At 40.2% G+C, this 18,198-nt stretch overlaps 1 protein-coding gene across 2 annotated transcripts in view; it reads right to left on the minus strand.

The window, feature by feature from the left end:
- Positions 1–18,198, minus strand: part of TTC1 (tetratricopeptide repeat domain 1) — a 32,820-nt gene that overhangs the window by 5,720 nt on the left and 8,902 nt on the right. For both annotated transcript variants that reach the window (XM_064161776.1, XM_064161775.1), the window contains exons 3-7: positions 15,267–15,327; positions 14,048–14,160; positions 12,384–12,420; positions 10,560–10,708; positions 3,902–3,956 (exon numbers count right to left, since the gene is read on the minus strand). In XM_064161776.1, the coding sequence (XP_064017846.1) occupies positions 3,902–3,956; positions 10,560–10,708; positions 12,384–12,420; positions 14,048–14,160; positions 15,267–15,327 (415 nt within the window). The remainder of the gene's footprint in view (positions 1–3,901; positions 3,957–10,559; positions 10,709–12,383; positions 12,421–14,047; positions 14,161–15,266; positions 15,328–18,198) is intronic.

An 18,198-nucleotide genomic window follows, 5' to 3' on the forward strand; every position in this document is an offset into this window, starting at 1 on the left:
AAATATGAAAATACTTACAATACAGATGGCAGCTCTGAAAAAGTCAGACCCTTGCAGAACACATAGCAGAAATGGACTTGGTTTGGCAACAAACCACAGTTTTTCCAGTCACATCGACTTCATCAATCACATGCACACAAAAGAATTCATACTTAGGTAGTCTGGAAGAAAAATCCAGCCAAGAATGTGTGCTCTGATTTATTTACACACAATCACTTAAGAAGTGGTTTCGGCTTCTGACAAACTATGTGGTAATGAGCTGTAGCACTGGAAAACAGGAAACACACTTGGGGAAGGAGGAAAATGCACTCCATTTGTTTTAGTTTGTTTGTACACAGCTGCAGTTTTCATGCCAGTATGAGTTAGTTTGGTATAGCAGGGCTTAGTTTTAGTTAAAGGCTGGAAGATTCATTGACTGAAGTAAGAGTTCAAGACCAAAGCTTCAAAGGAGCCAAAGCATGAACTGTGCCATTCTTTCTAAAGATTTTGGTGGCGTTTGACATTAGTGTCAGTGCTCCAGAAGCAGACCTAGCCTGATGCACCTGACTTCCTCTCCTGGAATAAGAAAATCTGGGGTACAAGCCAGACACCTGAGCTGACTCCCCAGTGAGAGGGCAAGAATGAATCCTTGTACATCTGGCATTGCTTAACTAGTAGTCAGATAATTTCCTAGCAGATTACCACAAGCAGTTGTCTATTCTGAAACTGGACTCAAGTTGTCCAACAGCATTAATAAAGTTATTGAAAAAGAAAAAAGTTAGAACAGCTTAAAACAAATACATTGTACAATAAAATCAATCCAAAGAAGCCTGGTAACCCTCACATTATATAATTTCTCCTCTTTCACTCCTTCAGAACTTCCATCTAATCTCTCTTCTTCCATTGTAAGTGTTTTTTAACTTGACCTCAGACAGAACAGCAACATTTTGTACACCTTGTCAAGTATTTCCTTCCCAGGCCTTCATAATTTGATCCATATCACTGCTACCTCTCTTAACAAGAAGATGTAGGGAATTTTGTGAGATTTAAAAAAAGTCTTCTTACTGCCCATATTCCTAACTTAATTTCAAGTGTTCTACTAAGAAAATGTGTTACAGAAAATCCTCACCTGGTATTACTGTAGTAATGATCACAAGCAGTGCTAAGAATAAAATATCACTTGCCTAACTGACACCATATAACTGTAATGATCTTTGTGAGAATTTGTATGAATCCTATCTCATGCAAAGGCAATGGCCAGTAGGAGAAGGGAGGTTATTCCTCCCCTGTACTCAGCACTGGTCAGGCCACACCTTGAGTACTGAGTCCAGTTCTGGACTCCTCAACTTAAGAGATGTTGAACTACTGGAATGTGTCCAGAGAACGGCGACGAAGCTGGTGAGAAGCCTGGAACACAGCCCTGTGAGGAGAGGCTGAGGGAGCTGGGGTTGTTTAGCTTGGAGAGGGCTCAGAAGTGACCTCATTGCTGTCTATAACTACCTGAAGGGAGGCTGTAGCCAGGTGGGGATTGGTCTCTTCTCCCAGACAACCAGCCACAGAACAAGAGGACACAGTCTCAAGTTGTGCCAGGGAAGGTACAGGCTGGATGTTAGGAGGAAGTTCTTCACAGAGAGAGTGATTGGCATTGGAATGGGCTGCCCAGGGAGCTGGAGTCACCATTCCTGGAGGTGTTCAAGAAAAGCTTGGATGTGGCACTTAGTGCCATGGTCTAGCTGACTAGATAGGGCTGGATGACAGGTTGGGCTGGATGATTTTGGAGGTCTCTTCCAACCTGGTTGATTCTATGATATGATTCTATGGCCAGAGGATTACATGCTATACTGCCCCACTCTTAGTTTGGTTTGCCTGGCTGTTTACACCAATAAACATTGTTATCTCCTTGCATCTATGTAATGTCACTGAGGATGGATTCCTTTCTTAAGAATTCCAATATAAACAGCCTGAACTGGTTCCCAGAAGACCAATTCAGTTCTTAGATCCTAACTGCCACTGACTGGATTAATACATTTGAAAAGATCACATCCTGTGTGAAATCTAGGCAAGAACCAGCAGTACAGAAGTAGTTTTGTAATGACAGTTTATAAAGCTGGATTTCTTGTTGTGGCATTGTCCCTTGTGATTAGTGAGGCCCTTTAGACATTGGTAATGAAGAGAGTTCACATTGTGTTAACTCATTCCATGTCCTACAAAAGAGCTTGATCCTTCTGGAGATTTTCTGCATTTGTCACTTACTTACAGCACTACCACACTTACCCTTTCTTTATATATGGTTTGTTCTAAGTGCAATGGTGGAAACAGAATCTGGTGATGAAAAGCTCTAAAAAGCCTCACTGCAGCTTTACTCGATCAAAACAGGTTTAAAGCAAGAGCAAATCGGACTCCTTGCACAGCAAGGGAAAAAACAAACAAAAGTCTCAGCATAAGCCTTTGAAGCAGTCTCTTCTTCCCAAATATTTTAAGAATTAGTGTTACAGTATGCAAGACAGACTCAGTTTATTTAGCCTGATTCTCTGCAGAATAGCAAAACACTATCTTCCCCTTTCCCATCCCAACCCTCCAATGCCTACTTATGCTAAAATAGCACTTCTTCTACTATTTGTCACACCTACAATGTGTGTGACATGGTTAACTATTGTAAGCTGTTTCTCAAACAGGTTAGGGACAGTTAGTTTATCTAATACTGTCATTTGTCCTTCTAAACTGAATTAAAGATTAAGAATAAGGCTGTTTTTTTTTTATATAAAAGCACCAGGATATCAGATTGGTATCTGAACCTGTAACAATTACCAAACCCTATTAACTAGGAGACAGTAGGCAACATTGAGAGCAGTCTTTTTAGGTGCAGGAGGTTTCCTCCAAAACCCTTGGAGGAAACCTCCATAATACTGCAAGGTCACAAAGCAAGGAAGTGTTTTTGTATTTAACATTACACATGAAAATCAGTTATGCTTGGCCAATCATATTTAGCGAGCTATGCTTTTGAAATACACCAACCCAGCTAAGGTATTATCCAAGCAATACCACACAACATGATGATGAGGGCAGATACACTTGAAAGAATTAATTCTCTTTTCTACAAAGAAGTTCAGTTGGAGCATCCTTTGGTACAGAACTGCAAATGACAAGGAGCTATGCTGTTAGGAAATCTAATTCCACTCCCAGCAAGACAAGATGCCTGTTTGTAACTCTAGGTAGGTGTAATTCAGCCTCTAAACAAACAGAACTGATATACTACACAAATCACAGTACACATGAAGACTTGGAGGTCTCTAGGTTGGAAGTGCTACAAAAAGAACCAAATTTATTTCTCCAGACACTAAATCAAACATGCTCAGTTATTACAGCTGGTTGACTCCTTTTACATAAAGGCTTAGTGAAAACCTTGCTTTATCCCTTTCATGTGAATGCTTCCTTTGAAGGTTTACTTGCAGAGAGAAAGGGCAGAGCAGTTGGTCTCTTTCGAACCATTTTCCACTGCTTTCACATGCATCAATATTAAATGGTTTTAGGTGGTCTTGAGTATTCTTTAACTAATAGCCTTTTCTGTATGGGAAAACTATTTGGCTTAGAATGGCCTGTAGGTGAAACCAAGTAATCAGGAGTTTTGTTTACCACAGAATTTTATGGGACAGGTTGCCCAGGGAGGTTGTGGAAGCCTCCTCGCCTCAAGTCCAGGTTGGATGTGGTCTTGAGTGGCCGAGTTTCCCTGTCCATGGTGGGGAGGCTGGAGTAGGTGATCTCCAAGGTGCCTTCCAACCTAAGCCATTCTATGAGTCTATGAAGTATTTCCATTAAGATTTACTTTATTTCAATTTCATACAAGAGAGTCTACATGAGCACTTTTAATTTTTCTAGTAAACTAGGAAGATTATTACCTATGGTATAGGCACATGCTACTTACCTAACATTTCTTTCTTCAGCTTTTCATTCCGCTCTTCAATTTGTCTAGGCAATCGCTGCGGAGAGAAGTGAGAGTTGGAATCAGCCACACACTGTCAATAACGCTGCAGGCTAAGCTAATGGAAGCTTCATACACATACTCAGGATACAATCTTTGTGGTTTAAAATGAATCCTTATGTCAAACCACACTTTCATCTTATTTTGGAAACCTGTGCTCCATCCTATGTCACCAGCTCACATAAACAGTAAGTCATAACTCGTGGGTTTCATATAGGCATACACATTTACTGCTGAAAGGCAGATCTGTTTGCTTGGAAATTTACCTGAAAAGCTTATGGAAACTAAGACACTTAAAGTATATTTTAGCCCTATTTCTTCTGCTGCACGCACTCAATTTGGTAAGAGAGGCTAGGGTGACTAAGCATTTGACTTCTGAACGTAAACACAGGTGTAATGAGGAAAACATCCATAAAGTCAGCTCTTGGTGGCACCTGAGAGGGAATCCATGGTGACAACATAACAAATGTTTTATCAGAAGATGACTGAATTAACCACGAGCTTCGCAACAGTCTAATGTGCAGCATCTTAATGTAGAATACAAACAATAGTTCTGAGGAGAGGATATTGTACAGGAGGACCTTGAAAGGGCAGTTCAACACATGGAGGAACTCCAACAGTTCATCCTGAGCAAAGCAGAGGCCAAGCAGCAGCTCACTGACAAGCTTTTGCCCTTCTTGGAACTGGCGCTGATGTTAAAATCTGTTGCACCATCATGGACAAATTTTCCACAGGCTTTTACTACGCATTACACAACTGCATGGTCTCTATGCATTCCTAACCATTTGAGGCTCCCATGTGTGCCTAGAAGAGCTGTGACTCCTCCTCCATCCTTACACAGCACCACAGCACTGCTCTTCTGCTATGAGATGGTAATGATCATTTTAAATCAGAACTTTCTATTCACTACAACTCTGTTTACCATTGTATCATTTAAGTTCTGCATTTTCTATACATCACTTAAACATAGTATTAATAAAACAGAGTACAAATGACAGCCACATTTTATACATATTTTGTCATGTTTCTCAGAAGAACTGCTTCAAGCTTCTATACTATGCTTAGTACTGTGTAATTCTGGCAGTCCAGCATGCAATTATATGCATAATTATGCTGTCCATTCTTTGCTGTGGAGATTGTAGCAAATAAAACAGATCTGCTGTAATGGTGCTATCAGTAAATTAATTACAGTTGCAGAGTGTGGTAACAGGTGTGGAATTCACTGCACACCTCTCTTTAAAAAAAGATTTCAATATAGTTAATTCATCTTCCAGTCTTGTTCTCTCCTGTTATTTCCAACTCTGGCACCATGGATAGGTTCATCATTCTGATATTACTGCCACAGTGAAGTAAGATGTTCACCTCAAGAAAAAGCCCATTGACAAGGCTGCCTGGCTACTCCTCTCCTCTTTGATGCAGGGTATGCTGGTAAGCACAGACAAGAACAGTTCATCTTCTATAGTGATGGGGGAGAGAAGTAGGATACCTCAGGAAAAGAATACAGAAAAACAAGTACTGAGCAATAAAACACAGATACATGGATGGCTAAGCTTGAAACCTGCCCAGGCCTAGCATCACCACCAGTGAGCCAGATCTAATTAGCCCAGTCAGACCTCATCTGACTCCTGCTGACCCAGGGGGGCTTATTAAGTTGGGTGCAGATCTAGACCTAAGCCCACACAAAAACATGTGCAGATATCCCCAGGCTCTAAATTCAGTTTGCATTGTGGCTGTGAGATTTGCTGAATCCTGGATAAGTCTGGCATACGTAGCTTGTGTTGCTCACATTTGGACATTAAGCTTTGGTAGGAAATGAAGACACAAATCCTTGATCTGCATCTATGTTTTGTCTGTCTGATTTCACTGTCCCAAAGATTTAGCATTTCTCACTCCAGGAATGTATTTGCAATATCAGTAATCCATGGAAAGGTGTCCACAAGGATGGTTATTTATCCAGTATCTATGATATTTACAGTAGAGCTTTTTTTGGTTACTAAGTTTAGCTGGCCTGACAATCCCTCAAAAACCGTTGAAGCTAAAATTCACACACCTGCTGAAAACAAAGCCTACAGATTGATACCATATAATTAAACACTTTCTGGGAAAGCATCAACAGGGACTATTTGACCACAAATCATTATCATTTCAAACTATTTCATTTGGCATTGAAGACATAAAAAACAACTAAAGTGTGTGACGCTAGGACTTAAAACACTAACACTGTACTCTGAAATATAAACAGTGCTGAAATTTTAAAGCAGCTACCACGTCAGGAATCAAAAGCAAAGAACTACTGTGTATTTAATATTTGTAAACTGTCCTTTAACAAGATCATGACACCCCCTAAAGCAGTACGTGAAATATTTTATATGTACAGGACAAAGGTTTGCTCTAACAGTGGATGAGGCTAATTTGCAGACTTTCTTGATGTATCATTTCATTACCAGTGGGGGGGAGGGGGGGAAGCTGCCATATTTCTGCAAAGAGTTGTGCACTTTACCTCACAATGAAGCAAAGCTTCTTGTCTCCTACAAATTAGATATGCTAATCACAAAGCAGAGCCAGTATTAGAGCTGGAATTAGCTTTTTATTATGAAATTTAGAGATTTATGAAGATTACTTTTAAAGGTGTGAAACTAGCTGTCAGTATTTCCTTAGCTTTTGGAGAGGTGAGTTTTAAGCTTCAGAACACTGCTTTTACTCTGAAACCTAACAAAAAACAGGAGCAACTTGGGGCACAATGTCCTAAATCCTACTGCAGTATAAATTGAGGGCATTTTGTACAAAGTGTTCTGCACCACATGTGAGCCTAATGCCTCTGCCTGGTAAAATGAGGTCAAGGAGCAGAAGGTACAGTCAACCTCTATACTTCCCAGCTACAAAAAATGAAGAATAAATTACTGATCACTTTAAAACATTCCTGAAAAATAGCCAGCAAGAACAGCAGCACTATTTGTGGTTCTCTCCTAGTCTGAATCTCCATTTGTTACTGAGCAAGGGCTCTTTTGTGAGATTATTTATAGGGACACTCAGCAAAAGAAAATAGTGGTTTTACAAAAGGGACAAAGGATTGTATCCATACCTTCAGGAGGTTCCAGTCAGCCAAAATATATTTTAAACTCCTTACATTTTGTGCCAACTGCTGACAGTGTTCCCAAGCCATCTATTAGGAAGAAATTCTTCGCTAGAAGGGTGGTGAGGCACTGGAGCATGTTGTCTAGAGAGGTTACAGATGCCCCTTCTCTGGGAGGCATTCTCTGTGTTCAAGATGAGGTTGGATGAAGTTTTGAATTACCTAGTCCAGTAGAAGGTGTCCCTGCCCATGGCAGGGGGCAGGAATGACCTTTAAAGTCCTTTCCAACCCAAACCATTCTATGATTATCTATACTCTGCGGAGTCCTGACAGGTGTTTCTTAATCTGTCTGATCTTCAGTGTTGTTCTTTGTACAATGAGCAGCTCAAACACACTCCTTACACACCAGTTTCATTTTACCAAGCGAGCGACTAGGTTACACCAGGCCTCACACTCTGGAGCTAGCCTAATGCAGAAATGGCCACAAGCTATAGACACCAAACCCCATTGTTTCCTTTAGAAATGTCAGCAGACTCCTTGGCTGAATTCCTAAATCAAATAAGCCATAGTCTCAGCTAAGAGACTATACACAAGGCCAACACAAATACTCTTCCAGACTCTGGCAGACCCATCACACTCATTACCCATGAAGTAACGATGTTTGACAAGCTTGTCATTCACTAAGCCATTGCCAAGAGCTAGGTGATAAAGTGCTCTCCTGCTCCCAACTAGATGCATGCAACAAGCATCAGGGGGTTGTTTCACAGTACAGTGAACTGACCTTGTCAGTGGGTGCTGCCAAAAGAGATGGCCCCAATTCCTGCAATGCCTTGACCACATCATCTTCCTCCTCACTAGCATTTACAGTAGGACTTTTTTGACTGCAAAAATCCAAAGCAATATAAAAGTATTTTGGTTGCTGACTTATTTTTGTTTGCTTGTTACTGTGTTCCTCTTCAGACAGAGTTGTCTGCTAGAGTCATAGATAGAATCAGTCATTCCCAGGGTTGGACATCAGCTATTACCAGTGCTAACAGAAGGAAAGCAACTGGACAGCTTTGTCAGCAGCCCATAGTTAGAGGATCACTTTAGCTACTTTGTGAAACCATACCCTCACCACTCACAGCAGCTACACCATTAAGCAGAATATTTTTCTGCTATCAGTGCAACTGATCCTGTCCCAAAGGAAGTAATTTCAGGCAAGGCTTCTTGTCTAATATGCTACAAAAGCAGTTTCTAATCTGTCATTTATAACACCGCAGTACGGAGAATGGGGGTGGAAATCACTAATTATTTATTTTCCCAAATGCAGAGTTAAAGCAATTAAAATCTGAGCCCTTCAAAAATATTTCTGCATCAACATATTCAAAGTGGTTTTAGAGGTAATTTTGTGATGCAACATTTTGTTTTCTTTACAGGGAAAAATAAGCTGCAGATTCACTGATGTGAAGCTAAAATAAAATGACAACACCTTTTGAAAATTTAGCCAGATAGGTAAAGGTAAGTTCTGGCAAATGGGGTGCCCAACTAAGAACTACATTTGAAATATGCATTGATTCACCTTAAAGTGGAAGTAAAGAACAGTCAGCTCTTGATTTCCCTGTAGAAGATGGTCAGCTATTTCCAAGCTCTCTGGTGCTTTTAAACCATTCACCTACCACAACCTGAAGCTCCCAGTTTGACAGAGTGACCACCTCTGTACTTTTTATAATGGCTACATTCCATTGGCACATGTTCCTTCAAAAGCACAGGCTGTCTGGCTACACCTTTACCACATGTGTGCTTTCAACAGAGTCTGCATAACCTCTTTTCATAACCAGTAACATCAAGCAGCCTGTAAGAGGAGCTTTCTCCACAAAATAAATTTCCCTTCTTGCTACCCCTGTGAAAAGACCCTCTGCACTTGTCAAATTCACAGCTATTTTCCACACTGAGCATTAACATGCTGAGTATCACTAGAAAAATCACTCCTGCTGGTATTTTACACAAAGAGTTACTTAAAACCTCAAACCAGCAGGCTGTGTCAGTGACTTTAAATCCCCATTGACCAGGGATTATTTACATGTCAAACTGGGGTTTCAGAAACTGCTGGGGATTTACCTTTTTTTATCCAAGCTGACACATCCTAAAGCCCAAGGAAGCTTTCAAAGCATTTCCTTACACTTCCAGGGCGAAGGCAAAAATTCTGCAAGAAACGTTTATTCCTGAAGAATTTGTAATTTGATTGAAACAGTGAGAGTGGCAAGACACTGAAACAGGCTGCCCGTGGAGGTTGTGAATGCTGCTTCCCTGGAGGTGTTCAAGGCCGGCTTGAGTGACCTGGTCTGGTCAAAGGTGTCCCTGCCCATGGCAGGAGGGGTGGAACTAGATGATCTTTAAGGCCCCTTTGAACCTAAACCATTCTATGAATCTATGAAAAGTGAACAGTGGAAGACAGTTAGCCACAGAATTTTTAGGGTATTTTTTTAAACAAAGAAACAAACTGCATCAGTAGAGTTTTGTTAGCAGCCACAAGGTGCCTTTTCTCTAAATGAAAGGCTAAGTTTTTGAAGATTAATAGCAGACTTCAGCCACTATTAGTAAAAATAACTCAGTGGCCAATATACACACAAGGCGCTGCAAAGAACAAGAACACAAAACAGCCAAATCCAGAAACAAAAATACCAACTACTAAAAGTAGATACTTCAAAAGTATATACAGGCTGACAGGAACCTGTCTCTTTCCTATTCCCAAAGTTATATAATCAAGTAAACAGAAAAAGTAATTATTTTATAGTTATGCCATAGAAGTACTCAACTGTAAATTTACCAACCAGAAAAATAGTTGTAGTGAAAGGAAACCAGGCTCCCATTTAATTCAACAACTAGCAAGCACTGTGTTCTAGGGTGCTTGCATTCAGATCTCTACACTGCAGATTCATATTCATAGATTTGTAGAATGCTTTGGGTTGGAAGAGACCCTGAAGATCATCTCGTTCTAACACCCCTGCCATGGGCAAGGACACTTTGCACTAGACCAGGTTGCTCAGAGACTCATGCAACCTGGCCTTGAACAGCTCCAGGTAGGGAGCATCCACAGCCTCCCTGGGCAAGCTGTTTCAGCGTCTCACTACCTTCGCTGTAAATTGAAACAATGGCCACCAAAATGCAGCAGTGGTTCAGGAAAGCTCTCCTAGCACAGGGATAAATACAATTAACAGCCTCAACCAGAAAACTGTAAGAGCATGTGCACACCTCTGCTAGTCAATAATTAAACGTGCAATTAGATGCTTACAGCTCAGAACGCAATTTACTTTCACTCCTTTTACATGAGGTAAAAAGAGGACTTGAGACTTGTCATGGAAGTTGTAGTTCATGTAGTCTTCCCTATATAAAATGAGATGAGAAAGCCACTACATTTTCAGATGCAGTAAAAATAGCTAGCACCACTGCATGTGAAGCTGCTTGCAGAAACAGCATTGAATATTTACAATAGCAAACCAAATACCTTGGTAGAAAGTTAGGCCAAAGTATACTAAAAAGGCTTACCATGCAAGCTTCTCTGGCTTGATGGACTGATGGGTCTTTTTCCAGGATTGCCTTATAATCTTCCAGAGCTTCATCTAGTTTCTCTGTTTTTTCATACAGCTCTGCTCTCCTCAGCAAAGCTCTAATATAGTTAGGATCCAATTCCACTGCTGGAAAAGAAAACAAAAGCACAGTATTTTACTTGAAATGCTTCTACATCTCTTCTAAGTTTGTATTAAAACCTTAATAGTTAACTGTAAAAAGGTAGTTTAGAATCAAGCAGAATCACATTTTAAAAGCTAAGTCACGACTAAAAAAAGGTATACACGTGCCTGTGAAAGCCTAATTCAAATGATCAGATTTCATTCATTGTCCACAATCTGTCACATAAGCGATTTATAATGCACAAACATTGATCTCTGCTCTTTATGCAGAGATTCTAAGAGACGCTTCAGAAATCTGAAGGACCTGTAAGTTGGTTTTCAGCTTTTGTATATTTAATAAGCATACAGGTAAAGTTAAATATTCCTAAAGCTACACACAGCAGAGAAAAATAAGCATTTCTCAGTTCAAGTTGAGACAAACTCCCAGACAACTACTGGTATTATTCTAAATTTAATATCAAACAGCCAAAATTGGGTTGGGAATCCACAAGCAGTTACGTTAGCCCTGCAAGTTAGCAGAGTGGTAATACTGGCTGAATTTAAGCTTTTCCTCTCATTCCCTTGGCAGCCATGACCATATTTACAGATGCAGTTAAAGTTGAATGCTGAACTTAACAGTAACCTGCAGAAGGTAATTTCTTATGAATTTCTTCATCCATTTTTCAACACAGAAAGAGGGCATATGAAGGACTGCCCATTTTATAAACGAAAATGGTTCTTGGGACATGGAAATCCTGGATTTTCTAGCTAAATATTCTACCTTGTTTCTTCTGGAAGGACAAAGACAATGCTACAGTCAGCAAGTTGCAGGTTAGTGTGAATTGCTCTGCTGTGCTTCAAGTGTTGCATTGCAGTTTGTAAGCCAAGTCCCTGGGGAATGTCACGCCACGGTAGGTTTAAGCCTCAGTGCTGCAAAGCAGACTGATTCCCTCTCAGCCATGACAAAATGAGCAGAAGTACTTTTCAAAATGCACCACCACCAAAACAAGGCAAACCACCAAAGTGACAGAGGCCAGCTAGAATTTGTTACCTTCAAGAACACTTTTAGCAGGCACAAACTCTTATTTACTGGACAAGCAGCGCTGGCAGGCAGCCATTGGATTAGTTTTCTGATTGGTAATTTGGACTTTTTTCCCCAGCTGTCATGGGGAGTTTAACAAATACTCAAGCATGGGTGAGTGGGTGGAAGCAATAACGCAATGCACAACTGAAATGATTTCACCAGAAGCTGCAGAGAGAAAAACTATGCAGGACAAGAACAAGAGAGTATAACTCCTTATGACAATGCAAAAGCCTTGCATAAAAGGGACTTGATAATGGTTTTAATTTTGTAAGGCCTCATGATTCTTTGGAATTGGAAATTAAGCCAAGATTTGGGGGGAATGGCAGGTGGAAGTAGATTTTCCATAATAAAAAGACTTTCCTGTTAGAAAGAAGTACAAACAGCAGCCTTATTGTCCCAAGAGAACAGAAAGCAAAATATTACAGGCAGGAAAGGTTTGATAGACATTTTGTAAATTAAGTAACAGAAGTAATTCTAGATTCAGGTGTTTTCCATCACAGCTGCTCTTTGAATTCTTTAGACACTATGCCCAGAAGTACAGCTCTGCAGTAAGGCACTAAATGGCATAATTAATGCATGAAAGATCTGGCACAAGAGCAGCACAGAAACAAGACATACCTTTGCTGCAGTCACTTAGGGCAGCTTCCATCTTGTCCTAGAACACAATGGTTTTATTTAAGTCATATTTCTTGGGAAACATGATTTACAATTGCAAGCCAAAACGTTTGTCTGGCATTCCAAGGCACTGAGATGTCCATGTAATCAAGGCTTTTCATACCTTTGCTTCTGATGCAAAGCTCCTTAGCAGTGATTAGCTTCCTCCCTGTGAAGGCTGCCAGTGTTCAAATTGCACGGCTGCCCCACTAATCAGTCTGCACTCAGCAGCAGGCTGCAGTCAAAGGCTGAGTCACATCTGCAGGCCTTGGCTTAACCCAGCTACAGCTTTTCTACCTTTGTCAATTAATTAAGGGGTTGGAATAGATGGTTCCCAAGGGTCCTAGAAAAATTCTTGTCTGTACTAGCTAAGACATTTAGAAAGCAGATACTGCCTGTAGCACCAGTACAGCTTTCTCTACAAGGGACAATGCACAAGACTTTCAGAAGTGTTAGGGAGAGCATTTTAGTGCGGCCAGATAACCAGAGTTAGACAATGAGCCATGCAATCTGCCTATAATGAAACAAAAACAAGAAGCCTAAGAGCTGAGACAGAGATCCTATTTTCATCCAAAATAAAAGGGATTAAAAAACCAAACCAAACAAAACCCCAGGCTGTTCTGTGCTTGTATTGATGATCTAAGTTGTAGTAATTGTTCTACACCTGAGGAACTACTTTCTCCTCCATCAAACAGAAGCTCTCAGAGAAGAATGCCTCCGAAGCTTTTATTGTAGTGCAAAACAAATGGGTGAGCAGGTATGGAAGAACAAACTTAATGGGGTAGTAACATTATGAATCTATTTTCAGAGTAATGCATCTATCAGCCAGGTTCCATGCACCTATACTGGTGAGATCACTGTGCACGAACTAGTGTCTTTTACTGCCTTGGGCTCCTGTGGGGACTATTGGATTAGTTTTGCAGTCATCTATCTCATTATGAGAGGAAAACTGCAAGAAAGTTGCTTTTGCATAGGGTAAACTGAGGGTAAGAGTTACTGTGCTATCTTTCTAAATAATTTAACCTTGAAAAAAAGGCAAAAATAGGGAGTAATTTCTGTTGAATTCTTAGTATCTCCTCCTTCTAAAGGAGAGTTTCTGTTCTAATAGCTTGTCTTCTGTGCCTTCCATGCTGAGTGTATTGCTCTTCCTGATTAACATCTGGACACGGAACAGAAAACACACAAAGAAAGCTGCAGCCATTCTATCCAGACCATGCCCTGTAACACAGGCCTGTCCTACTATATAGCAGCCATGAAGGAATCAGATTCACTGAATTAAAGTCATAATTAGCTAGTCCTGCCTATGTCTCTTAAGCATTTGTTCCAACTAAGTGGAGTATGTGACAATCCAGGCCCTTATTAAAAACACTAACTACAATTCTAACCAACAAAAAAGGAAATCAGTGTTTTAAACATAATACAGCAGAGCAACTTTGGACAGCTGTTCCCACAACAACTTTCGGGTTTGTGTATTTATCCTCAGTAAAACCAGGCATACCAGCATTTCTACAGGGAGCAGAAAAGCAGCTTTATTCCTTTGCCCTTCTTTCTGCACCCCTAACAACCTAACTATTGCATTTGTTGTATAATCAATACGTGTTGTTGAATGAAGTAAGGAGAAAATTCACCTGTTTCATTTTTGCAGCAGCTCTGTTTGAAAATAAAACAGCCCTATCCTTTTGGAAGCATGCTGGACAAATCTGCAGAGCCTTCGTGTAAGAGTCTTCTGCCTCTCCATAGTCTGCAGATGTGATAGCAGGAAAACAAAACAGACCATTTATTTCAAATGCCAGTACAGTCAGTGAGCCACATGGCTAAGATTACTTTGGAAACATTTCTCAATGCATTATGCAATATTAAACCAGAATCAGTAGCTGCTCTCAGGCGAAATACGTTACTTAGTACATATATCAATGACAATTAATTATTTTCATATAAATGCCCTCATAAAAGCAGAAATATAGTCCTGAGCTTAATGTAACAAATGCAGCGTGAAGTGCATACAATTATCATTCCTGAAACTGTTTAATTCTATTTGAATACCAGTCTCCTTAAGTGGATTCTTGATCTGAAAGAAAGCAGGGGCTGAAACACGTCACTGCATTGATATCAGTTCAAAGCAGGAGATACTTTATTTGCCTCATCGTCTTCAATGACTGACTTAAAGGTCAGTCACCACAAACTTATTATCACCTGAAGGTCATCCATCACCAAATCTCATCTAAAGCAAGGACCAGTGATAAGCCACATATGAACTGCTAAGTCCATCCCCAGGAATCTTGCTCTCAGCACACAATAGGAGACCTCCAACAGGAATGCCACTGGCTGGTTATCAGAGTATACTTCTGGGAAGTTAGTTGTTTGTGTCCCTCCTGACTGGGGAAAGTATGAATCTGCATTTCCTGGTTTCTTTGTGAATCTCCTAGCCACCAGGACCTTAAATTAAAGACAAGAGTCAAAATCTCTTCCTCCTTTGTGTTTTTTAATTAAATGCACTGGTATAACTATGTATTACTGACCTCAGCTGTGTTCAGAACATGATCAATTCTGGCATAAGCTAGACATGTACCTACAAGTTAAACACAAGGTAGTCTATCATAATCTTGATTTAAACACTTAGCTTTCAGGAGAAGTTTGCTTTAGAAATCCAAGTCTTTGTGACTTAACTTTAAAGGAGGTCTGTTAACTCCTTCTGCTCTCTAGAACTGGATGAAAAAAGATACTGATGATAAATTTGAACAATGCTATGTGTGAGATCTTCCTATGGGTATTCTACACCACTGCCATGATGGCTAAGAGTTTAAGATTCTCTTACATTCATATGGTGTTAAGAGATTATCCACCCACCTCCTTTCTTGAACTGCTCATTTCCTTTCTCCTTCAGCGTTGTGCTTTCCTTTCTTCTTTTCTACAAAAGAAAAGACAATGTCTCAAAGTATTTAATTGAAATGAACAAGTAGGTCAGCTGCAGTTCCAAATAAAGTATGAATGGCTATCAGAGTAAAAATACAACCCCAAGAATTTTAACTTGGTGCACCAAGATTGCTTGCTTGTAGTCATTGTGACATGTTAGATTTTGTATGTCCACAAAACACTGGAGTACAACAAGAAGGCAATTAAAAGTCTCCAGTTAATGGACAACAATATGCAGAAATAATGAATGATATGTTAGCTTTTTAGCTGGCTGTTTGCTTCTTTCCAACTCAGTTTAATTCATCAGTGCAGGTTAACTCTGTAGAACGTATTTTAAATGTAAAGACTCAAAAGTCTTGATTGAAATAATTCCACCTCAGAAACTCAGTTACATTTAGAGATGTAACCAGCACATTGAGCTGCCTGCATTAAAAACAGTTCCATGGAAAACGCTGCCCTGAAAGATTTCTTATGCAGGGAGTGACTAAACCATCAGACTCAGAGACAGGAAGATTGTTCTGTTATACAGTGAAAATTGCACATGCTGAGCAGAGTTGTGTTTTCAACCATGAATATCTTAGCAGTACTCTTAGCACGAGTGAAGTTGACATGAATGCTCTTAGCCTTTGACACAGAAAACACAGGATGTCACCAAGCCATCTCTTCAACCTATTTAACAATGGAAGACTTTCACATGCAGACATACCTCACACATGTGAAAACAAAGCAAGTCTAAGTAAGGCAGTAACATCAAGAATTAATTTTCATGTTCATGAATAATTTCTATGGTAAAAAAAAAATCATTTGACCACTGCAACACACATGCATACACAAAGGACTTAAATCAAGGTGTCTATAAATTACAGATCATTGAGCAATTAAAAAGCCAACACTAGGAAAAGGAGCAGTTTCCTTTCCTGCAGATTGTGTAAATCAAGGATTAATGCAATTATCAATATCGCACAGAACATCTCCTTGGAAACAGCTAAATATAGTACTCTTTGTGGAGCACTGCACCATCTCACAGCTATGCCAAGCAGCTGACAAACAATACAAAATCAGAGGTTCTCTCCTCTTGCTTTTCCAAAAACAGTAAAGTAATTCACCTTACCACTGTCACCTTCTTGGTAATAACAGATCACAGTGGTCTGAAAACTAGGCACAGGGGAAGGGCATTCAGTTGTGACACATAAAATTACACAGTAAAAGACCATCTGACCACTTAGAAACATGCCTATATCACTCTTTTGTTTCTATTGCCTATTAAATATGTCTTCTAACACTCACTGGTCCTCATATTCCTGCTCTTGCAGAGGGGTTGGACTTGATCTCTTTGGGTCCCTTCCAACCCCTGACATCCTTTGAGATTTAAAAAAATATAAAAACCAGGCACAACTACTTAGAAATTTGCTTTTCCCCAGGGTGGAGTGACAAATCTATGCAAGTCCTTCCACTTGCACTGATGCTGGTGCTTTCTAAACACGAGCATACAAACAAATTTAAGCACTTAAGGCACAAGCTGCATTGAAAGCACAAATTCTTTGTGCATGTGCAGGATTCTGCTGTTCAGCACAGGGAGTACATGACTGCATTTGAAAGCTGTACCCAAACTGTCAAAGTGCCACACAGAACAGCTCCAGCAAGGTCACTGCCACACAGGGAGTTGGCCTTCCACAGGAAAAAAAAATTAAAACAGCTTGACTTGAGTGAAGGTCACGGAGTGAAAGTTAGCATCATGGAAGTCATATCAGTGAACAAAGCAGCCAAATTTCAGCATGGAACAGGTTAGGAAATGATGATCCTACTGGAAAATATGAAAGATCTCCATAGACAATCCTTCTTCAACGAAAGAAACGCTTGAAACATTGGCCCTACTGACTTCATTGCTCATGACCTATTTAGAATCGGCCTTTAAGTGCCATTAACTGATTCACTGTTGCATAAGGTAGAGTAAAACCTCTACAATAAGGGAAGCATTTTCTGATACAAAATGAGAACTAGAGCAGAGTAACAGTACTCCTGAATGTGGAAATACTAAAAATCAAATACTGGATTAAAAGCTATATCTGCATTATCATCATTATTTTGTTTAATTTTATTAAACTTATACAAAATATTACATGGTTACCTCAGTTAAGTGTTAAACACTAACATAAAGTGATTTATAAATCAGGAAGGCTTCAGGAGAGCAAGGTTATATTTAAAAACAAAAAAACCAACCAACCCTCTTTAATTGTGGGATTCCTTCTTAGATAGCCAAAAGGATTGTGATCTGAAGTCTCAATAGCACAGAATAAAGAGCAAGGTACAGTCTTGACCACCAGAGAAACATGGGCGATGATGTTCTGAGCAACCAAAGAGTTTAAGGACTCTCATACTGGGTAGCTGATGACTCAGGAAAAGCTCCTCTCCCAAAGGCCTGTTCCTTGGTATGTCACAGAACAGCAGGGATTAGAAGGCACCTCTGGAGATCATCTAGTCTAATCTGTCTGCCAAGGCAGGTTCACCTAGAGAAGGCCACATGGCAACACACCCAGGTGGGTTTTGAAAGCCAGGCTCTTCTCAGTGATGCCTGATGACAAGACAAGGGACAATGGGTGGAAGTTGAGGCATAGGAAATGTCATGTAAAAATGAGGAGGATTTTTTTCACTGTGAGGGTGACAGAACATTGGAACAGGCTGCCCAGGGTGGTTGTGGAGTCTCTCTGGGTTTGTGTCTCCCTCCTGCCTGGGCTCCTGTGTGATCTAGTATTGGAAATCCTGCTGTGGCAGGGGGCTGGACTGGGTGATCTTTTGAGGTCCCTCCCAGTCCCTGACACTCTGTCACTGCAAAAGTCTCCAGAGCTGGAGACTCCACAACCTCTCT

The sequence above is a fragment of the Pogoniulus pusillus genome, chromosome 22 (genome assembly GCF_015220805.1).
Source record: "Pogoniulus pusillus isolate bPogPus1 chromosome 22, bPogPus1.pri, whole genome shotgun sequence".
Classification (NCBI taxonomy): domain Eukaryota; kingdom Metazoa; phylum Chordata; class Aves; order Piciformes; family Lybiidae; genus Pogoniulus; species Pogoniulus pusillus.